Genomic DNA, 18,981 nt, shown 5'->3' with positions numbered 1-18,981 from the left:
CATGAGGCCTGGATCCAGGAGTCTGACAGGCAAGCTAAGGAGTTTTAACTTTATCCTGAAGGCATGGGAAACCAGTGTCATAGTTTTGTTTTTGTGTGTGTGTTTTTTTTGTTTTGTTTTAGAGGAGCAACCATTAGAGGTGCTGAGTTTTCAAACGCTTATGAGGGGAAGAAATACAAGTTGAGAAAAACATGGTGATAGTTGTGGTGGGAGATGATCAGTAATTAGAGTAGGTTGTAGTAAAAAACTAAGGGAGACAGATGTGAGATATGTCATAAGAGAAAATACTGGATTTAATGTTTAGCTGGAAAGGAACAGCATGGAGGTAGATGAATTAAAATATGAGTCAGCTTTTGACTCCGAAAAACTGGGAGGATTAACTGGAAAGGGGCAGTGATGGGGAAGCGGACCCTGATAGGGTCCTGAGGGAGGTTCTCCCAAGAGGAATCGGTTAGGAGGGGAGACATAGGATAAGGAAGGGGAGGAAGCCATCAGGGTGCAACGCCTCAGCCTTACACAGGAGTCTACCTTGAGGCTGGGCTCCCGGCCTCCACAATCCTGCACCTGAGAGCCACTTGCTGTGAGTTGCTCCAGACACGTCCGGGTCTAGGGCACATCAGGTGAAGCAATTCTAATAGCCAAAGAAGACTTCAAGTCATGCAGCAGCTGAGGGACACACAGAGCCAGGAGGGACACTCAGAGGGGACCTACCACAGGAGAAGGGGAACATTAGCTTGGTTGTATCACGTTTGTGGCAATTGCTGGTGGCAGGATGTCCACTGGGAGGTGTTTGCAGGGCGGTTAGGAGCCAGGAGAGAAGTCTGAGCTGTGTGAGGCCATGGCAAGCCCAGGAGGACCAGCCCACTTCGGTGTTGCTTACTGAGCCCAGGTTTGCTATCCTAGATGCACCTGGTGGTCTCAGAGTTGCAGTGGCTTGCCGAGAGCAGTGCTAATTAAGTGAGTTGCTCCATCCCAAATTGACCATCTGCTTGGAGTCTGAGAAGTCTTTCCTCTCAGGCCGTGACAGCAAGTTTAATGAGTCAGCTCGGGGCCACCCAGTGACAAGCGATGGATGCAGAGAGGGACAGTTGGGTTGGCTTTTGGCTTTTATTTCCAGGAAAGCAAATCCCAGAGAGTTCTCAGCTTTGCCGTCGGTCCCCCCTCTTGAGGTCAGGAATCTGAACACTTGAGCACGGCCTTCATTGGAAGTCAGGGCCTGCACACTCAGGTGCCCCGAGGGCCAGGCTTCTCAAGGAGGGCCTCCTGTGGGTTGGAGAGCCAGTGCTCACTCTGCCCATTGTTGCCAAGTGTTGCCGAAACTTGAACTTTTTTCAAGAGCCAGAAATCTGGATTTTTAGGTGAGAACTGGTCTTTTTAAACCGTTGCCTCGCTTTTTCAAAATAACACGGTGCAACCCCAACCCTACCCCACTGGCTGCCGTCTTGCAACTTGAAGATTTCGGATGCTCGCTTCCGTGGAACTGCTCCCCTCTCTGAACTGCCTCGTCCCCCTTCCACCCACACACTCATCCGTCTTCTCAGATGCTCTTGTTATTGGTTTTCATGTGTCTGCCCTCCTCCCTCCCCCCCCCCCCCCTTTGCTAAATCTTCTTTCATCTTTGGATTCCCGTTGCTGACTGAGAGTGCCAGGTGCTGAGTAGGTATTGCTCAATAGAATTTTCCTGACTTGAGTGGGAGAATACCAGGCCCTGGAATTTTGCTCCATCATTCATTACAGGACCACCAATTCAGGGCAAGGTGGATCTGTTTTGGGTTTACACCTTTGCCAGTACCCGAAGTGCACCTGGACAATGCAGCCACACAGCATGAACCCAACTAGTGGTGTGTACACACACACACATACACACACACGATCCTTTTATTGTCCAAATAACAGTGATTTTCCACAAAGAATATTATTTTTCGTTGTGTGTATTTTTGTTGTTGTTTTTTGTTTTTTTGTTTTTTTCATTTTAAAAAACATCCGAAGGATGGCCTCCCAAGGGGTACCACAAGTGGAGTACAAATGCATTACATTGCCTTTGTGATAGGCCACATGACACCACGAACATTTATTTCCTTTGGCATTTGAAAAGGGCAAAGTACAGGATGTACTGGGGAAAGTACAAGACGATATTGGAACTAAAATGAAAATTCTCATAAAAATGATCGTCGCGCGTGTCCTCTTTAAGTGGCCTTGTGGCTAATTTCTACCAATTACCCCGACGCTCGGGAGGAATTCTAGGGCATCTAGAACGAGGTTTCATAATTAAACGACATACGCAGGGGGTGGTAGCGCCTCCCGGGGTGTGCCCTAGAAAAGGCTCATTCGCGAGGCTGGGGTTCAGCCCTGGAGCGGGCTGATTGCGGGAATCACACATCGGGGGGGGGGGGGGGGGGGGGGGAAGCAGCGCGGGGCTTGGCCGTGATTGACATGCGTCCCTGCGGTGGGGAAGCCGCAGCAGCTGGTGTGTTCCCCCGGAGCAGAAACCGAGGAAGGTGGATCCAGAGTTCTTTTCTTGAATCAGAGCGGGGAAGGCGAAGGCTTTGTTTCCCCCGGAGATGGTCATTTTGGACTCCGGTGCCCCTCGCGTGGCTGGCGGCTGCCCCTCCTGGCCGGTGTGGTACCATCCTTCCATCAGTTTTCTCAGGCTTCCTGAGGTGTTTGGAGAACTTGATTAGCTCTCTGGACAGCCGTCCTGCCCCCCCCCCACCCCCCCCACTGAGCTGTCCAGTGTTACTGGACTACCTGAATGCATTCCCCCTATTTTCCCATCTCGTGTGGAGTGACACCCTTTTCTGGTGTGTGGAAGCTTCAGGATTCACTGTTAATTATTGTGTTTGCACTTTCCGATCAAATATGCCAGAGAAAAGCCACATTCTCTTGGGGAAAGAGAGTGGGGTTTGTTTGTTTTTACCAGTCCACACCCCTAAATGGCTTCCCTAGCTATTCTTTTTTTCTCTCTCCAAGGCATCCACCTTTATCCCCAGTGGTGAGAGAGAGAGAGAGAGAGAGAGAGAGAGAGAGAGAGAGAGAGAGAGAGAGAGAGAGAGAGAGAGAAAGGAGGGAGGGAGGGAGGGAGAGAGAGGGAGAGGGGAGAGAGAGAGAGAGAGAGAGAGAGAGAGAGAGAGAGAGAGAGAGAGTATTGCTTACCTGAAAGCTCATTCTTCCCCCACCCCAACCTGTCCTGGATCATCTGTGTCTCTTCCCATGTTTGATTATTTATTTACTTATTAGAGACCCAGTGCACAAAATCTGTGCATTGGGGGGGAGGGGTCCCTCAGCCTGGCTTGCTCCCTTTCCAATCTGGGAGCCCTCAAGGGATGTCCAACTGCCAGTGGGACATCGCTCTCACACTCTGGGACTGCTAGCTTCTAACTGCTCACCTGCCTGCCTGACTGATCATCCCTAACCACTCTTCCTGCCTAATTGCCCCTAACCACTCTGCCTGCTTGATCACCCCTAACTCCTCTGCCTGCCTGAGGGCCCGTAACCCCTCTGCCTGCCTGCCTGATCGCCCCTAACTGCTCTCCCCTGCCAGCCTGATCACCCCTAACTGCCCTCCCCTGCTGGCCTGATTGCCCCTAACCTCCTCTGCCTCGTCCCCTGCCACTATGGCTTAATCCGGAAGGTGTCCAGTCAACCCTGTCTAGTTAGCATATTACCCTTTTTGTTAGTATAGATTTTGTTTCCTCAGGGAGAGAATTCGCAAACTAGTGACTTCAGGTCTTTCCCCAGAAGTAGTTTGGAATGGCAGAGAGCAGTGAGCAGGGACCCAAAACACAGAAACACAAGATCAAAGTTTCTTTGACATTTCCTATTGATCTTAAAACTTACGTAAACAGTACAGTCCTATGAAATGCCTGTATTTGTTTTAAAGTAAAATAAATAAAAGCTCCCTGCTTTCAACCCATACACGCGATCTTTAAATAAAATTGGACTCTCCGGGAAGATTGATTTCTGTGGCATTGCAGGTGGACTACAGGGACACTTACTGTTTCGAAGTCCCTATGCATGCCGTGTGGGTGATGTAGTTGTCAATATTTTTACTAAAGTCTTAGACTTTTGTATTTACACGGCTAGCCCATATTAAATTTAGGAACCTAGATTGTCTTACTTGAAGTATTCCTGGCAAACTCTTCTTTGTTTTGTTTTTTGTTTTTTCTCTCCTTTGTCAATCAGAGACAACTTAGGTTATGTGTGTTTTTCAAGCGGAGAAAGATGTAATGGGTTTCACCAGGGGATGGGTCCTAGAAGGGACTGGTTCTAATTGAATTTTACATTTCTAGCTGCGGGTGCAGCAGCAGGTGAGAAATAACCTTGGATCCATCTCGGTGCTTCATGACTGGTTCCAGTGTCTTGAGACTTTGATAGAATGATTATCTTTATCATCCATCTAGCTGTTTCCTATAATTTTTAAATGGTTGGAAGAGAGAACCGTGTTACAAAGAGGTGATTGCTATAAATATGATTTAGGGGAGTCCATCATTTCGTTTGCTTCCTATTCGTCCACAGGAACTTAAAATGTCTACAGAGACTTTGAAAAACCAGAAGAGTAACTCATAGGCGTACACCACGGCGTACACCACCTGCTTTCTGAGGGTCTGAGAGCACGTGGGCTTCCTTCCTTCTGTGTTAAGTGTTACAATGTACTCTCACTGTGTCCTCCTGATGGTTGTTTTGGTTGTCAGTATTTGTTGAAAACTTTATTGTGCGATCAGCAGAGGGTTAGACTTACTCTGTTTTGTAGCTGAAAGGTACCTTTATCTTTCTTTATCTCCACATCCCATTTTATATTCTAGGAAAACTAGGCTGAAGAAGTTATTAATGACTTCTCGGTGCTGAAGTCTGGGGTGTGAGTGGGTATGGGCTTACGTTCCATCTTGAGGCTCAGGGGCCTGGAGCTTATTGAAGGATCCTCAGAGAATTCCCAGAAACCAGTGGGCCTTTGTGGCATCCCCGGCCCCCATGGCAGCCTATGGGACCACACGCCTGGTTATTCCCCAGCAGGTTTCAGGACATAGAGCTGTCACTGCAAAGTATTTGAGGGCTCCCCAGATGGCCCCATTCAACAGGCTGGCTGAGTCTTGTCAGTTTCTGCACTAAAAACGGTCCTATGCAAATGCTAGTTCTAAGGTCATTGGTGCATCTTTTTCCCTGTGCCCTAAAGATGAAATCAAAATGTATTTATCAGGTGTCTTTGTCTTGTATCTTCTAAGGCAGTGGTCGACAAACTCATTAGTCAACAGAGCCAAATATCAACAGGACAACAATTGAAATTTCTTTTGAGAGCCAAATGTTTTTTTTAAACTTAAACTTCTTCTAACGCTAATTCTTCAACATAGACTCGCCCAGGCCATGGTATTTTGTGGAAGAGCCACACTCAAGGGGCCAAGAGCCACATGTGGTTCGAGAGCTGCAGTTTGCCGACCACGGCTCCAAGGCCATAGCCTTTGTTAGAGACGATGAGATGAGCACAGTCCCTGCTCTAGCGAGGTTTATAATCTCCCTGACTTGTTGAAGTTTTCATTCTCAGACCTCTATAGTTTAAATCCCCTAAACTCTGTGAAGCCACCTGGATCGTACTCCGAACAAAAGCACACTTTTCTAGTAAAAATCATTAATAATTAATCATATTCCTAATATGATTTACCATTTATGGCAATAGTTAAAAACAGCTACCATGTATTTATTGCTATGGCTAGGGAGAGTTCTTGTTCATTGCTTCATGATACACATTAGGGTGAGAGCTAGGGTAGGATTTCTCAGTGTATCATTTTTAGCTCCTGACATTTGGGTCTCTGTGTGGGGGGCTGTCTGTGCGTCGTAGGACATTTAGCAGCATCCCGGCCTCAGCCCACTAGATGCCTAGCGAGCATCCCTCCACCCCGCCTCTGCCTTTTGACAGTCAGAAATGTCTCCAGACATCGCCAGCTGTCCCTCACAGGCACATGCTCCCACTTGAGAACCACGGGATAGAGTTTGGACATGAGGTGCTTTCTTCCGGATAACTGTCATTGCCAACAGCGTTTATTACGTTAACCCAACTGCCACTGGATGAAATGCCACCTTTGTTATAGGCCGAATTTCTATATACACCTCATCTATTCCAGATTCTTCCTCGATTGGTTTATTGATTTTTTGTGCTAATACCGTGCTGTTTGGATGACAATGGGTCTGCAGTGTATATTAATCTAGTAGGGCACTATGCTTCTTTTTTAGGATTTGGCTACTTTTGCACATTGATTTTTTTCTCCCTTCACATAACATCTAATGTGGTTTTCCTCAGTTCCCAGTAAACCCGACTGAAATTATAATTATACCTACATACTAATTTAAGAAGAATTTCTAAGAGCGTAGAAATTCAATATTTGTGCTTTCAAGAGTATAAGATTCATTGTCAGAAGGGAATTTTTATTTCAGAGCATTGTGATCCTTCTGAAAATACTATGCACTGTCTACACCAGTTGTTACCAATGCGAGGTAGACATACCTTTGTTGAAGGAGAACTGAAGTTTCTATGTATATTTATGGATATTGAAAAGCTAGAGAAATTATACGTTATTAATATTTAACATTCGTTGTGAAGGCGGTACCCCTGGCTGGCTGCAGGTATCAGAGGCTACCTGTGTGTAGGAAGCAGCAGGGGACCTGGGGGAGGCTGGGTTCAGAGGAATCCTTTCAATCCAGAACTCAGTGAAGTGTATTTGTGGATTGTTTTGTAGTTTTTAACTATATTAACCCCCATGCAATATACATATGGCTTACAATTTTTCTGTAAAGTGATTGCAGATTGAAGAAAATATCAGTAATATAAATCCTCCTCCTCCTCCTTCTTCTTTCTCTCTCCCTCCCTCCCTCCCTCCCTCCCTGTCTCTCTCTCCCTGTCTCTCTCTCCCTGTCTCTCTCTCTCTCTCTCTCTCTCTCTCTCTCTCTCTCTCTCACACACACACACACACACACACACACACACCGAAATAGTCTACTGACCTATCTCCAGCTGTTCATAAGAGCTTCGTTAGTGAGATTTAAAAAAATAAATAAAAATCAATGCTTACTTATTCAGATCAAACACAAGATGGCCAAAGAAATTCAACTCATCAGGAAAGTGTTTTGAAATGTGGATTTACGTACACTATTAACAGTGGATGTCATTTCAAGTGTATATTATGCCTTGACATACTAGTTAATAATAATATTAATGTACTGTGATTTTACTTTTTAAATATTGCTTATTTCATCTGTTTCTGACCTTTTCAAACGTCTACATGTATTGTTTTATAGCAATATGTAGAATGTTGGTAGAGCAGTTAGTATTCAGAAGTTTTTACTGACAGGGTGTGTGATCAAAAGAATTTGGAGACTACTGACGCATGAAGCTTCTGTGTCACAGTGATGCTTCCTGAAGCAGGTAGAGTCTTGCAACTCCAAGTAGGGTTCATGCACCAGCAGGCATCACCGGGGAGCTCCTGAGAAATGCAGGTTCCCAGGCTTGCCCAGACCTGTTACATCCGCATCTTCATTTTCACAAGATCCCAGGCGATGTCTGTGTTCATGTGAACGTTTCAAAGCAGGGTTAAGCTGTGTTTTTCTGTTATATAGCTGCTAGCCTTGGGTAGCTATTTACATTTTAAATTAATTAAAATTAAGCAAAATTAAAAATTCAGTTCCTGAGCTGTACTTAGCCACATGTTAGGTGCCCGGTAACAACATGTGGGTGGTGGCTACAGTGTTGGGCAGGGAAGATATAAAACATTTAAATCATCAGACTCAACTAGAGGGTGTAGGTAGGGAGAGCTAGTAAAGGAGGAAAGGATAATCAAACTCGAATTAGAGCATGCATGTGCATTAAATGTAGATTGAGAAGAGACTTCCTGTCACTCACCTGGACATGGCCCAGGGGAGTCGTAGGAAGAGCGTTCGTGCGTGGAGCTCTTCCTGTTACTTTGTTTGCTGATTATTGACTTTCACGAATCAAAAATATCAGGCAGCCCTGCTTTCACTCAGTGCTATGTTTGGGATGAGGTATTATTTATGCACAAATGCTAAAATATTAGTCCTTTCCATATCTTCAGAGTAAATGAGGAGCCTTACAGGATTCAGAGGAAGCAAGAGTTTGCCCCAAATCTCATGTCCTTGTGGTTCTCTTTTTCTGTAGGTCAGGTTGGTGGGGGTTGAAATTCTTTCACAGGTACATCCCACAGGGACCACTGGGGAAAGGCTGGTTTGCTTTCCTCTTGCCTTTTAAGGTTAATGGTGAGCTTACTGTGCTGTGCTAGTCACTGATGCTTTTACCTGCCAGGGGGCCTGTGAGACAGGATGTGGCAACATTTTCTCTAGAATAAATAGCAGTCAGAGCTGGATAGCTAGGTGCCCAGGGTGACTTGCATCCTCTTGGCAGTGCTCAAGAGCGTGTTTGATTCCGGGGTCATTTGCACACCTTCCCCCATCAATTCCAGAATGTTCTCGGTGATACCAATTGAAGTGGTGCATGTATGCTGGTGAATGTCGAAGGGAAAATTGGAATAAAAGGCAATGGGCTAATTCTTCTCCTTCTCCCTACTTTAGAACTCCCCTGGTGAACTCTATAGTTTGATGCCTATTTAAAGACTTAGTAGGATTTGTTTACTTGGCTATATTTTCTTCATGCATTTCCTAAGCTTCAATATTAGGGATAACTTTTGACTCCAGCAGCCTCATTTTTAATTTTTTTTTTTTGGTAGATTCAGTTCATTTTGAAAAGAGGAGGTCATAAAAATTACCTGAAATCTTTTCTTCCTTGTTCTAAGAGCATCTTTCAGAGGAGCTGTTTATTCCCCTCCCTCCCTGCACACCACAGCCACCACCAAATTGCGGAGACGAGAAATCCCTAAAATCTCTTATTCATCCACTCCCTCTACGACAGTCTTAGCTCAGCTCTCATTTCTGGCTCTCCTAAAATATTCTTCCCCTCTTCCTACATTGTACAAGGTGCTGTCTTTATCTTCCTAACATCCGTATTTTAGTATCTCTTATCTCAGACCATCCATGACTTTCCTTGACCTCAAAATGAAGTGCAGTCCCATCCTGTAACCACACCCGCCCAACCTTTCTTTCCAACCTCGTTTCTTACTTTTCTGCTCTACGTACCACAGTGCCTCAATCTCAAATTCATCCTAACAGCTAATTCATCCCTACAGTCAGTCACTAGGCTGATGTTTACTGATGCAACCGAACTGTAATAAACAACCCTCCACCTGTATTTTTCCAAACTGACCTACTTACTTTTTTCCATCAAATAACTCATGCCACCTCTAGATCTTTACTAATTTCTGTTCTTGGTGCCTTTTATCCATTGTCCCATCACTCATTTCCACACTGCTTCAGAGTCTCAGCTTATATGCTCCTTGTTTTGTTTTTTTTTTAAACAATGTCGATCCCTGACAGTGGAAATAGCTGAACTCCCCTTGCACTTGTGTTTATGTAGCCTTCCTCTTTCCTTAGAGTGCAAGTTTCTTAAGGGCAGAATCTAATGCAGTGCCTTATGTACAGCCTATATGGTCAGTGGTCAAGAAAGTGATGGAAAGATGAATAAATGAATAGATGTTTTTATTGTTACTGGTTTTGCATAAGCGAATGAAACTAGAATAAGGCTTATTTTTCTCTCATTGACAAATCTTTTTGCAGATCTGTGGCTAATTTCCGTTCCCCACCCCATCTTACTCCTTAAGAAAAAAATGAAAGCCATTCTGATCATTCTACTTGAACCTGGCGTTGCCTTGGGGAATATCTTAAAATTTCTTCCTGTTTCCCAGAGAGAGAGAGAATTTGTTTCTGTAATTTAGTAATATTTTTATTCTAGTTGGAGAAGTGCCTAGTAATCTAAATTTGTGTTGGTTACCCTTTTCTTTTCCTGATTACTCCTAAATGAAACAAAAGTAGTCTATTGATGAACTGCACATTCTCTCTTTTTTCTTTTCATAACTCAAGTTCAAACTCGGCTTCGTGTCCTGGGAAAAAGAAGATGTTTAAACTCATGGTCTTTGAAGCTATCTAAGGGCTTGATGAGTTGCAGTGAGATCTCTTATATGTTTATTATTTTAAAAAACAGTAGTGCTACGAAGTTTTTATTTGCATGTTCATTATTTAAAAGTATAGTTTATAGTCATTTTTCCACAGGCATTTGTTTTTTAGTTGCCTGATCTCAGATCTGCCACGAGACCAAAATGAGCATTCAACTTACGGCTCGGCATTTTGTCAGAATAATTTGAGGGTTAACCCTCTTGCCTGCGATAGTTTGAAATATGAAAGCACTCGTAAGCATTACAATATTTGCCTACATACATGTTCTCGGCTTAATAAACAGCTGTGACCCACCCACGGTCACTGCAGACAGGCGTACTGGTACTGGCCATGGTCTGGTTGGATGGCGGGGGCAGCAGCGAGAAGAACCTGCTGAGTCATTACAAGGAGTGAAATGTTCGGGTTGGGTTTAAGGGTTAGTGATTCTGATTATGATACAAACAGATAATCTGTTCCTTCTTATCTCTCCTGTGACTCACATGGTAGCTTTGTGCATGTAACCCAGAAGCCAGAGACCGGTGGCTCAGAGGTCAAATTCAATCTCAAAAGCATCTTGGCCTACAAAGCATCGTTTGGAGCCAAAATGTGATAGTGGTGGCTGAATGAAAGCACCGTTTCGTGACTTCTTTTAAAAAAAAAAAAAAAATTAGAAGATTTGGCAACCGTGCTCTGGAAGCTCTGGAATTCCTAGTAACGACTTGAGATAGAAACTGCCCAGTTCATGAGGGCTGTCCCTCCAACACCATAGTGACGTGGCACGTGCCATTGAGCACCACTGCTGCACTGTGACATACGGTGGAGCCCAGTGTGTCTGCAGGCACGCTGCTTTCAGACACGGGAATGGGGCAGGGCGCGTGGCGTGGCTGTGCTGGAAGAGAAATTGGAGGGAGCATATTCCTCGATGCACACAAAGACCGTTTCTGTATCTTTTATTGAGAACAACGAGTCTAGATTATGTGTTCTCATAAAAAAAAAAAAAATCCTTTCACTCATTGTTTATGGAAGGTCACGTTCACCTTCCTCCGTTGACCTTCTGACCCGCTGCCTGGGGAGGGACCACACAACGCTTGGCAGATGGGCGAGTGGTTATGTGCGAGGATCTCGGGGCATGGCTCTGGGTCTGCACACAGTTTCGATGACCGGGGATGTTTGTGGATGAGTCATCAGGTCAGGGAGGCATAGAGGAGGTGGTCTTTACTAGGGTCTTGAACGACGCTGACTCCTGTGGCCAGGTGTGTTGACTTCTAAGGCACGTTACCACGTGGGCTGTTTGCCCTCTGACCCTGCCCTAGGAAAGGTGCGCGCACAGATGCGCAACGTCTGGATCTGCTTTCATGTGCTTGTTTGACAAGCATGTGTTTAAAAGTCCTATCTGCTCATGTTCAGTGTTTGGCCCAAGTCCTACTGGTAAGGAAACGAGGACTGTTGGGGATGAGGAAAATGTTCTGGAAATGGAGAGGGGGTGATGCTTGTGCAACAATGTGGATCTACCTAATGGCACTGAATTGCACCCTTGGAAATGGTTAAGACAGTAAATGTTTTTGTATATTTTATCACACACACAAAACAAGTGAAAATGAGCAGGAAGTGTTTTTGACCCAAAGAGAAGTGGATAGAGAAAGGTATCTTATATTTCCTTTCTCTCTGCTCCTTTTTCGTGGAGGTTTGTCTTCTTCGTGTCTGCATACTGGTCTGTCTTTACAGGTCATTCTCTCTGTGTTTTCTCTTTTTCAAGACTTGATGGGTTATCTGCCAAGGAAAACCAGAGGGGCGGTGACAGTGGCCACATACAGTTCTTCCCTTTGACTGCACGTTAGAGTCACGGGGTAGCTTCCAAAGCCTCTCTGCCTCGGGTGTACCTTGTACCACTTAAGTCGGAATCGGTGAGAACTCCCTACGATCCCGAGGTTGGTGCCGCGAGGCCTGAGAATGCCTGACCTGTGGGAAACCCTGTCTGATTCGTAGAGCCCAGAGTTTGCTTGTTGGATTGTTCCAGTGCCTCACGTTGGGCCACATCAAAGGAGAGTATTCTTTTCTTGCCCAGACCCAGTTACTCCAGTCCTTGAGCCCATGTGATTTGAGGGGTCTCATTGCAGAATTATAGTCAGGTGGGGGGGGGGGGGTAGACACAGTTTAAGACTAGAGACTCTGACTCAGAGAAGAAATGCTACAGAATCGAAGCAAACACACAACCCCCCACGGTGTACGGTGGCTTTCCTTCTTTCGATTTTCAAAATAAACTCTATTTGGGGATCATTTTAGATGGAACAGGAACATTATAAGGAAATTATAGAGACTTTCCATATGCCTTTCACTGCGTTTCCCCATCATTAATATTCTACATTGCCATGATACACTTGTCAAAACTAAGAAATGGATATGGGTACATTACTCTTAACTAAATTGTGGGTTTTATTTGCATTTCATCAGTTGTTGTTGTTGTTTGTTGTTTTTTTTTTTTCTATTAATATTCTCTTTCCGTTCCTGGATGCAAGGCAGGACACTGTACTGCAGTAATTGTCATGTCGGGATGGCTTTTTTCAATGCGGTGGGCTCTGGTGTCTCAGCTGCTTCTCCCGTGTCTTATGTAGTCAGGGCCACGGTACCTGGTTAGCACTACGTTACTACACTCTTAAGCATTTGGATTCATTTTGTTTTACTCATTCTTGGCTTTCAGGAATCACATCTCTGCCCAATAAATGCCCTTTTATCCCCTCTTCCCTTCAGAACATCCCTTTGGAGAGGCTGGACGTAAACCCTTCTCAGCTCTCCGAAGCTGTGTGCCGGTGAGGGCCCTAAGACGCGGGATGGTCAGAGCTCTTTTTAGCTCAGGTTAGCCCCAGCCGTTCCTGAGGAATGACCCAGCAGCATGAAGGTGACTTCTTTTCAAGGAGCCAGACTATTCTGAACCAGATCCACAGATTAATTGGATCATTGGCCCACTGAACAGGTTAATCATACACTACATGTGAACAGATTCCCTCATACCTGTTTCCATAGGGTGCATGAAATCCAGTTTCCTTCTTGGGGTTTCTAAAAGATAAGTAAACTAGAGAGGAGATTATAAACTTGTTAATTGAAGCAATTGGCAGGGTGGCTCTTCAGCCTCCTTCTTGAAACGCATCCTTGATTTGACTTCCGGGATAGCACAGTCTCTGGGTTTCCTCCCATCCTCCCCAGATACTCTTCCTGTCTCCTTGGCTGCTTTCTCCCCTCAACATAGTCCCAAAGCTCGTCCCTACGTGCTCTCTCTTTAAATTAATTGAGATCTCATCTGGTCTCACGCTTTAAATATCACCTGGAAGCTGATCACCTTTAAATTACATCTCTAGCCCCATCCCTGAAGTACAGGCTCAACTTTGTATTAAACTGTCTACGGACGTATCTACTTGGATGTGTGCTTGATATGTCAAATTCAGCACATCTGAAAGGGAATTTTTTTAAATTAATTTCTTTATTGATTTTGGTATCACATATTTGTCCTCAAACCCTCATCCCAATCCCCCCACACACACACTCATCCCCCACCCCCCTATTGTCCTTGACCACTAGTTAGGCTCATATGTGTGTACACAAGTCCTTTGGTTGATCTCTCCCTTTTATCCCCACCCTCCCTTTGAGGTTCAACAGTCTTGATCTTCCCCCAAGCCTGTGCCAGCCACAGCCTTCCCGATCTTAGTGGTGGCAATGTCATCCATTCTCCCGTCTGCCAAGGAAGAAACCCTTAGAGTCGTCTTTACTGGCTTTCTTCCCTCACACCCCACAACCTGTCCATAAGGAAGTCTTGAAGGTTCTACCTTGAAAATATATCCAGGATCCACTTCTCACCTCGGCTACACTCCCATCAACTCACTTTGAGCGGCCCTCTTCCGGGAGATGTCCACTTCTCTGTGCCAGGGTGGTCCTTGCTCTCAGCGGCACAGGACACTCCTGGCTGGCCAGCGGCAGCTCTCAGGTGTGTCTGACTGGACCTTGTGATCCGGGGCCTACACCTGGCCACCAGTGGGAGGCCTGTTGTGAACCCAAAGCTGCATTATTTTCCTCCCCGGCAACTGTTATTCGTTTTCTGTGCTCTGTAATAAATTACCACAAACTTCGTGGCTCAAAAACAACATAATTTATTATCTCACCCTTTCTGTTGCTTATCTGGGTTCTCATCGGGCTGCATTCTCAGTGTTGGCTGGGTCTGTGGTCTCATCAGAGGCTCGACCAGGAAAAGGCCTGTTTCCAATCTCCCTCTGGTTGTTGGTGGAATTGATCTCCTTGCAGTTGTAGGGCTGAGGTTCCTGTTTCTTGCTATTGTCCAGGGGCTGCCCACAGCGCCTTGCCACAGCATGGCAGCTTACTCCTTCAGAGCCAGCAAGGGGAGTCTCTCCCTCCAGTCTTACAGCGTAACAGAGCCATGGGCGTGACATCCCATCCCTTTTGCTGTGTTCTGCTGGTTGGAAGCAAGTCCCAAGTCCTGCCCTCACTCAATGGGAAGAATTGTACAAAGCCTTGAACTCCAGGAGCTAGAGATCAGGAGGGGGTGATTTTAGGGTATGCTCACCACAGTAACCATTGCTACCAACTCCCCGTGCTGAGGAGCCTGGAAACTCCCTCTGGCAGCCCCACAGGCACTCCTTTGCATGTGTATTTGATACCGTTTTTCATAGGGTTCATTGTAGGGGGTGTATTTCTATGTGACTGTGCCCCCAACCGGCTCTGGCCCAGCACCCTCACAGAGTGCTGACTTCCTAATCCCTGTCCTCAGAGCATTTGGGAGTCTGTGCCACCTCTTCTCCCCTGCACTCTTCAGTGTTACTATCCTTTCGTTTCAAATTGTGGAGGTCATTCCTAAAGGCAAGAGGAGGCTTATTAGTTTCTCATCTTTTCTTCCAAGGTGCATTTGACTTGCTTTACCAAGAGACTGTAGACCGACATGTGGTTTTTCACCTTTCACCTAGAAAATTTGTGATAATGCTGAGTTTTGTTGGCCTTTGACACTTCTTTCAGTTCCGTCACCGAGTTAATTACCTGACAGGATGAACCAGAGCTGTGTTTCTTTGCATTAGAACCTCTTGTTCCAGAAGCAGAGACGGTAGTTATGAGATCCTGCACTAACGGTGATCTCTTAACGAATCTGGGTGTGAACTGCTCAGAGGACTCTTCTCGCCTCCGTTCATTGTATGGGTGTTTAACCAAGTAAATGCAGTGTTGACTTGATGATTACTATTTTTCAGCCTAATCATTTCGAGCCTCAATGGGTATTTATAAATAACCTCCTGCAGTCTGGCATCAGTCTCCATGTGACAGAGCAGCTGGGGTTTCACATCTGTGAGCACGCCTCCTCCCACGCCTGTCTTTGTTGTCTGAGACCCACACAGAACATGACGGTATGCCATGGCCAAGTCTTCTCTTTCGAAAGTCTGGAATCTTCTGCCCGTGGTTCTTCTTCATATGTCTTTTGTTTGTGGAGCGGGGGGATGTGGGGGATAAAACAGTAGCAAGATGGATGAGAACATGAATCTAATCTCTGATGAAACTTTTAGGCAAGAAGGGTGGGGCGCAGAAGTGGCTTATTCTTTTGGTTTCGTTCATCCCGGTTTGAGCAGTTTGGAGTCAGTGTATTCTTTTCTATTTTAGACGTATGTGCCTCCGTCCCTACTCGTGAAAGGATAGGTTAGAAGGAAAAATAAAGCCAAAGTATGCTGTTGTTGCTTGCTGACCCAATCACAGTTGCACACCTGGGGAAAACCAAATCCACTTTTGATATTTTCACTTTTGAGTTTCATGGAAGCCATGCCCAGATGGTTAATAGTAGCATAAATGGCTTGATACATAAGAATCTTAGAAATTTGTTTTAAAAATGATTATAGCAAATATTCATGCGGGAACTGTTTTGGTGGAGTTCAGTGTGACAGTGACCACTTTTTAGGAGTTTTCTGGCTATACCTGCACCCACAGGGGCTGGCATGGGTCCCTCTTTGGCGGAGTGTCTAATAAGTGGGCTTGTGATCCCCTCCGCCGGTGGAGAGTGACTGTGCTTGTGGTGTGAGCCCAGGCTTCGTCTTTAAGTCCTGCAGCTCCCCCCCTGCACCCCCACAATGAAGAAAGAGCACGTTCTGTCCCTTAGCTGCAGTCCCACTTCCTGTTGCAGGAATCACCTCCATGGGGCTTCCAGGAGTTCCTCAGACCCAAGGGTGTGTCCTACAGCAGCCCTGAAAGGAATGGCTGCAGCAGCAGTGGGATGTCCCGGTGACCACTTTGCCTCTGGTTCTGCATGTGCATAGCATTGTGTCACACGCATGTCCATTTGGTGGGGAAGGGGGAGGCAGCCCCACCACCTGTGTGGGGCAGGGGCAGGGGCAGGGGTGCCCTGCACACTTCAGCTCTGACCCAAAGGATGCTGGTGTTTACCTCAGCCCCTCCCCTCTTCTCCCAGAATTTCTGCTCTCGTTGCCTTATGGTCTTTTCTTGCTGCAGCTTTAATTGTGATAGATTTTGCCAGATTGTCTTCTGTAGGGATCGAGCCATTTAAAGTCTTGTAAGTGATGACTATGTGAATGTATTCTCTTCAGAAAAAGTAAAAAGAAAAAAATTAGAGATACAGCTAATGCATTAAAGACACATTACTGGAGTGTGTGTGTGTGTGTGTGTGTGTGTGTGTGGTGGTGGTGGTGGTGGTGGTGTTCAATGTATAAGCCATATTGTGCGAACTCCATCATTCTAGAAGGATGTCTTTTTACTTGATGGTTTGTGTGGGAGGTTTTCTGCATGATATAGATCTCTATATATATTGTTTGAGTTGTTCACCACAGAGTATTTTTCAGCACTGCCTTTTTGCCATTTGCTTTCAGGAAATAATTTTGAGTTTTGTTAAACACCTCCATTTCTTTTTAATATCATGCAAAATTATAATTGTTGCCTATCTGTTTTCCCCTCTCTCTCTTCAGATCTCAGAAATCTGATCTGCACAATGAAGGCTACGTCTTGGAATTAGATTGCTGTTCCTCCTTAATCCACCTGACAGACCAAAAAATCATCCCAGAGTTCTTTAAGAAGGTGAGCCCTGCATCGAGGAGGCCATCGAACAGGTTCTCCCCTGAGGGAACAGGCAGGGGCTGGCTTGGGGCCGGTCAGCCATACTCCTTGGGCTGGGCCCTTGAGCAGCCCCCTGGGGGTGCAACCCCTTCCCCACATGGCTCGGGCTGATGTTCACTCTGATCTGGAACACAGCGGTTCCTCCCCTGTCCCCAGCCTGGCAGGACCTGGCACCCTGTCCTTTAAGGCTGGAGTGATGTGAACAGCTGACAGGCCTGGGGCCCCACTGCCAGGACTCCCCTCAAATCCTCAAGGTGATGTGACCCTCCCAGACTCCACATTCCCCTCGTCCTGTGGTTCCTCATTGCCACCAGCCCTTCCCCTTCCTGGAGGGGGAGCGTGCCAGAGCCCTGTGGCCGAGGGCATGCAGTCGTACCAGGGAAAGTTACCTAATTGCGGGGGATTCTGTCTCTGCCCAGAAATGTGTCTGGTTTTGAACGCCTCTTGATGCCACGTGAGGTTTGCCGCCTAATTGCAGGGTGCACTTGATTTTAATACCATGGCGTTGGCTGCAGAAGGATTGCCCTTGCCCAAACGGGGCTCAGTTCATTGCTTTATGCTTATCTTATTCTCCACTCCCCAGTCTTCCACAAGAATGGACAATTCCACACCCTGTAGAGGTGATATGATTTGTGTGAGATCCAATCAGTCAAGTAGGGAGTTCATCAATAACTATATATGTTGGCCATTTCTAACTTTGGGCTAGAAATAGTCCTCGGTGCTTGGATACAGAGACCCAAATAGGTGTGTGGCCCCTGCCCTGCTGTTCTCACAAGCCACATGTTGTGGCCTAGAGAGGCATGGAGAGGTACCTGAGCTGTGACAGAAGGATGAGGAGGGGTTATCTGGTGATGGGACTGGGAAGCAACCGGTGTGAGGTCCTGAGGCAGGAGGGAGCCGAGGGGCAGCCACAGATCAGAGGACCTCAAGGAAGAAGGGGGATGTGTGTCCGGGGTGAGGGAGGGGGCCAGGACGGGGCTGTAAAAGCAACGGGAGGCTGCTGAGAGGAATGTTGCAGCAGAGTGAAATGATTAGATTGTCCCTGTACACACCTGGTGATCCCTGTTGTTCCCTTCCTGCCGCCCTCCCTTCAACCTTTATTGAGTGTTCAGGCTTCACAAGGCCGCGGGAATCACCGCTCACGTATGGCAGGGGCCTAGACTGTAGACTAGGAATCAGATGATGTCTCGGGCCAAAATTGCCGGTAATTTTACTCTGGTAAAATTCAGATTATTACTTAAGAAATGGGGGGGGGGGGGGGCATCTGTGTTCCCCCACACATTCGCCTGAGAACACACGTGTTTGTGGACCTCACGTAGCTGTCTGTATAAGCAGGGCCATCTTCTCTGGATGGCTGAAGTGAAATGTTCTAATAACCTTGGGCAGGGACATCTGAGAGGCGAATTTACCCCGTGGCCTGAGTACTTGGTGGTGGTAGTTGGGGGGGTAGTTTTAGACTTGGTTTTGTAATTAAGACTCAGATGCTTAGAATAGTTGAGGGTAAGTGGGGAAAAGGAGGCGTGAGGCTCTGGCCACACCGTTATATACTGTCTTCTAAAAACTTGGGATTTAGTGCTTTTGTCTTAACCAAACCTGGTCAATGCATGGCTGACCCGTTGCATGTACCCATCTCAGGCCTTAAGGAGACAGTGGCCTGATTAGCAGGCAGTCGGATGCTGTGTGTCTGTAGAGTCTGAAGTGTAGATGGACATCCATCCAGCAGAGGAGGAGATAACCTCAAAGTTATGGTTTGAAGGACGAGCCAGTGTTTATTTAAAACGTGTACTCTTATCCCATCACCCTTTTCCCCACACACATTGTGTGTGTGTGTGTGTG

At 46.2% G+C, this 18,981-nt stretch overlaps 1 protein-coding gene across 1 annotated transcript in view; it reads left to right on the top strand.

Moving 5' to 3' along the window:
* Nucleotides 1–18,981, top strand: part of RFTN1 (raftlin, lipid raft linker 1) — a 175,154-nt gene that overhangs the window by 76,976 nt on the left and 79,197 nt on the right. The window contains exon 4 of the mRNA XM_084903306.1: nucleotides 16,998–17,106. Coding sequence (XP_084759432.1) covers nucleotides 16,998–17,106 — 109 coding nt within the window. The remainder of the gene's footprint in view (nucleotides 1–16,997; nucleotides 17,107–18,981) is intronic.

This window comes from Pipistrellus hanaki, assembly GCF_964339955.1.
Source record: "Pipistrellus hanaki genome assembly, chromosome: 13".
NCBI classification, from domain to species: Eukaryota; Metazoa; Chordata; class Mammalia; order Chiroptera; family Vespertilionidae; genus Pipistrellus; species Pipistrellus hanaki.
Note: the sequence above shows the minus strand (reverse complement) of the source record. Positions and strands in the feature narration are given on the sequence as shown.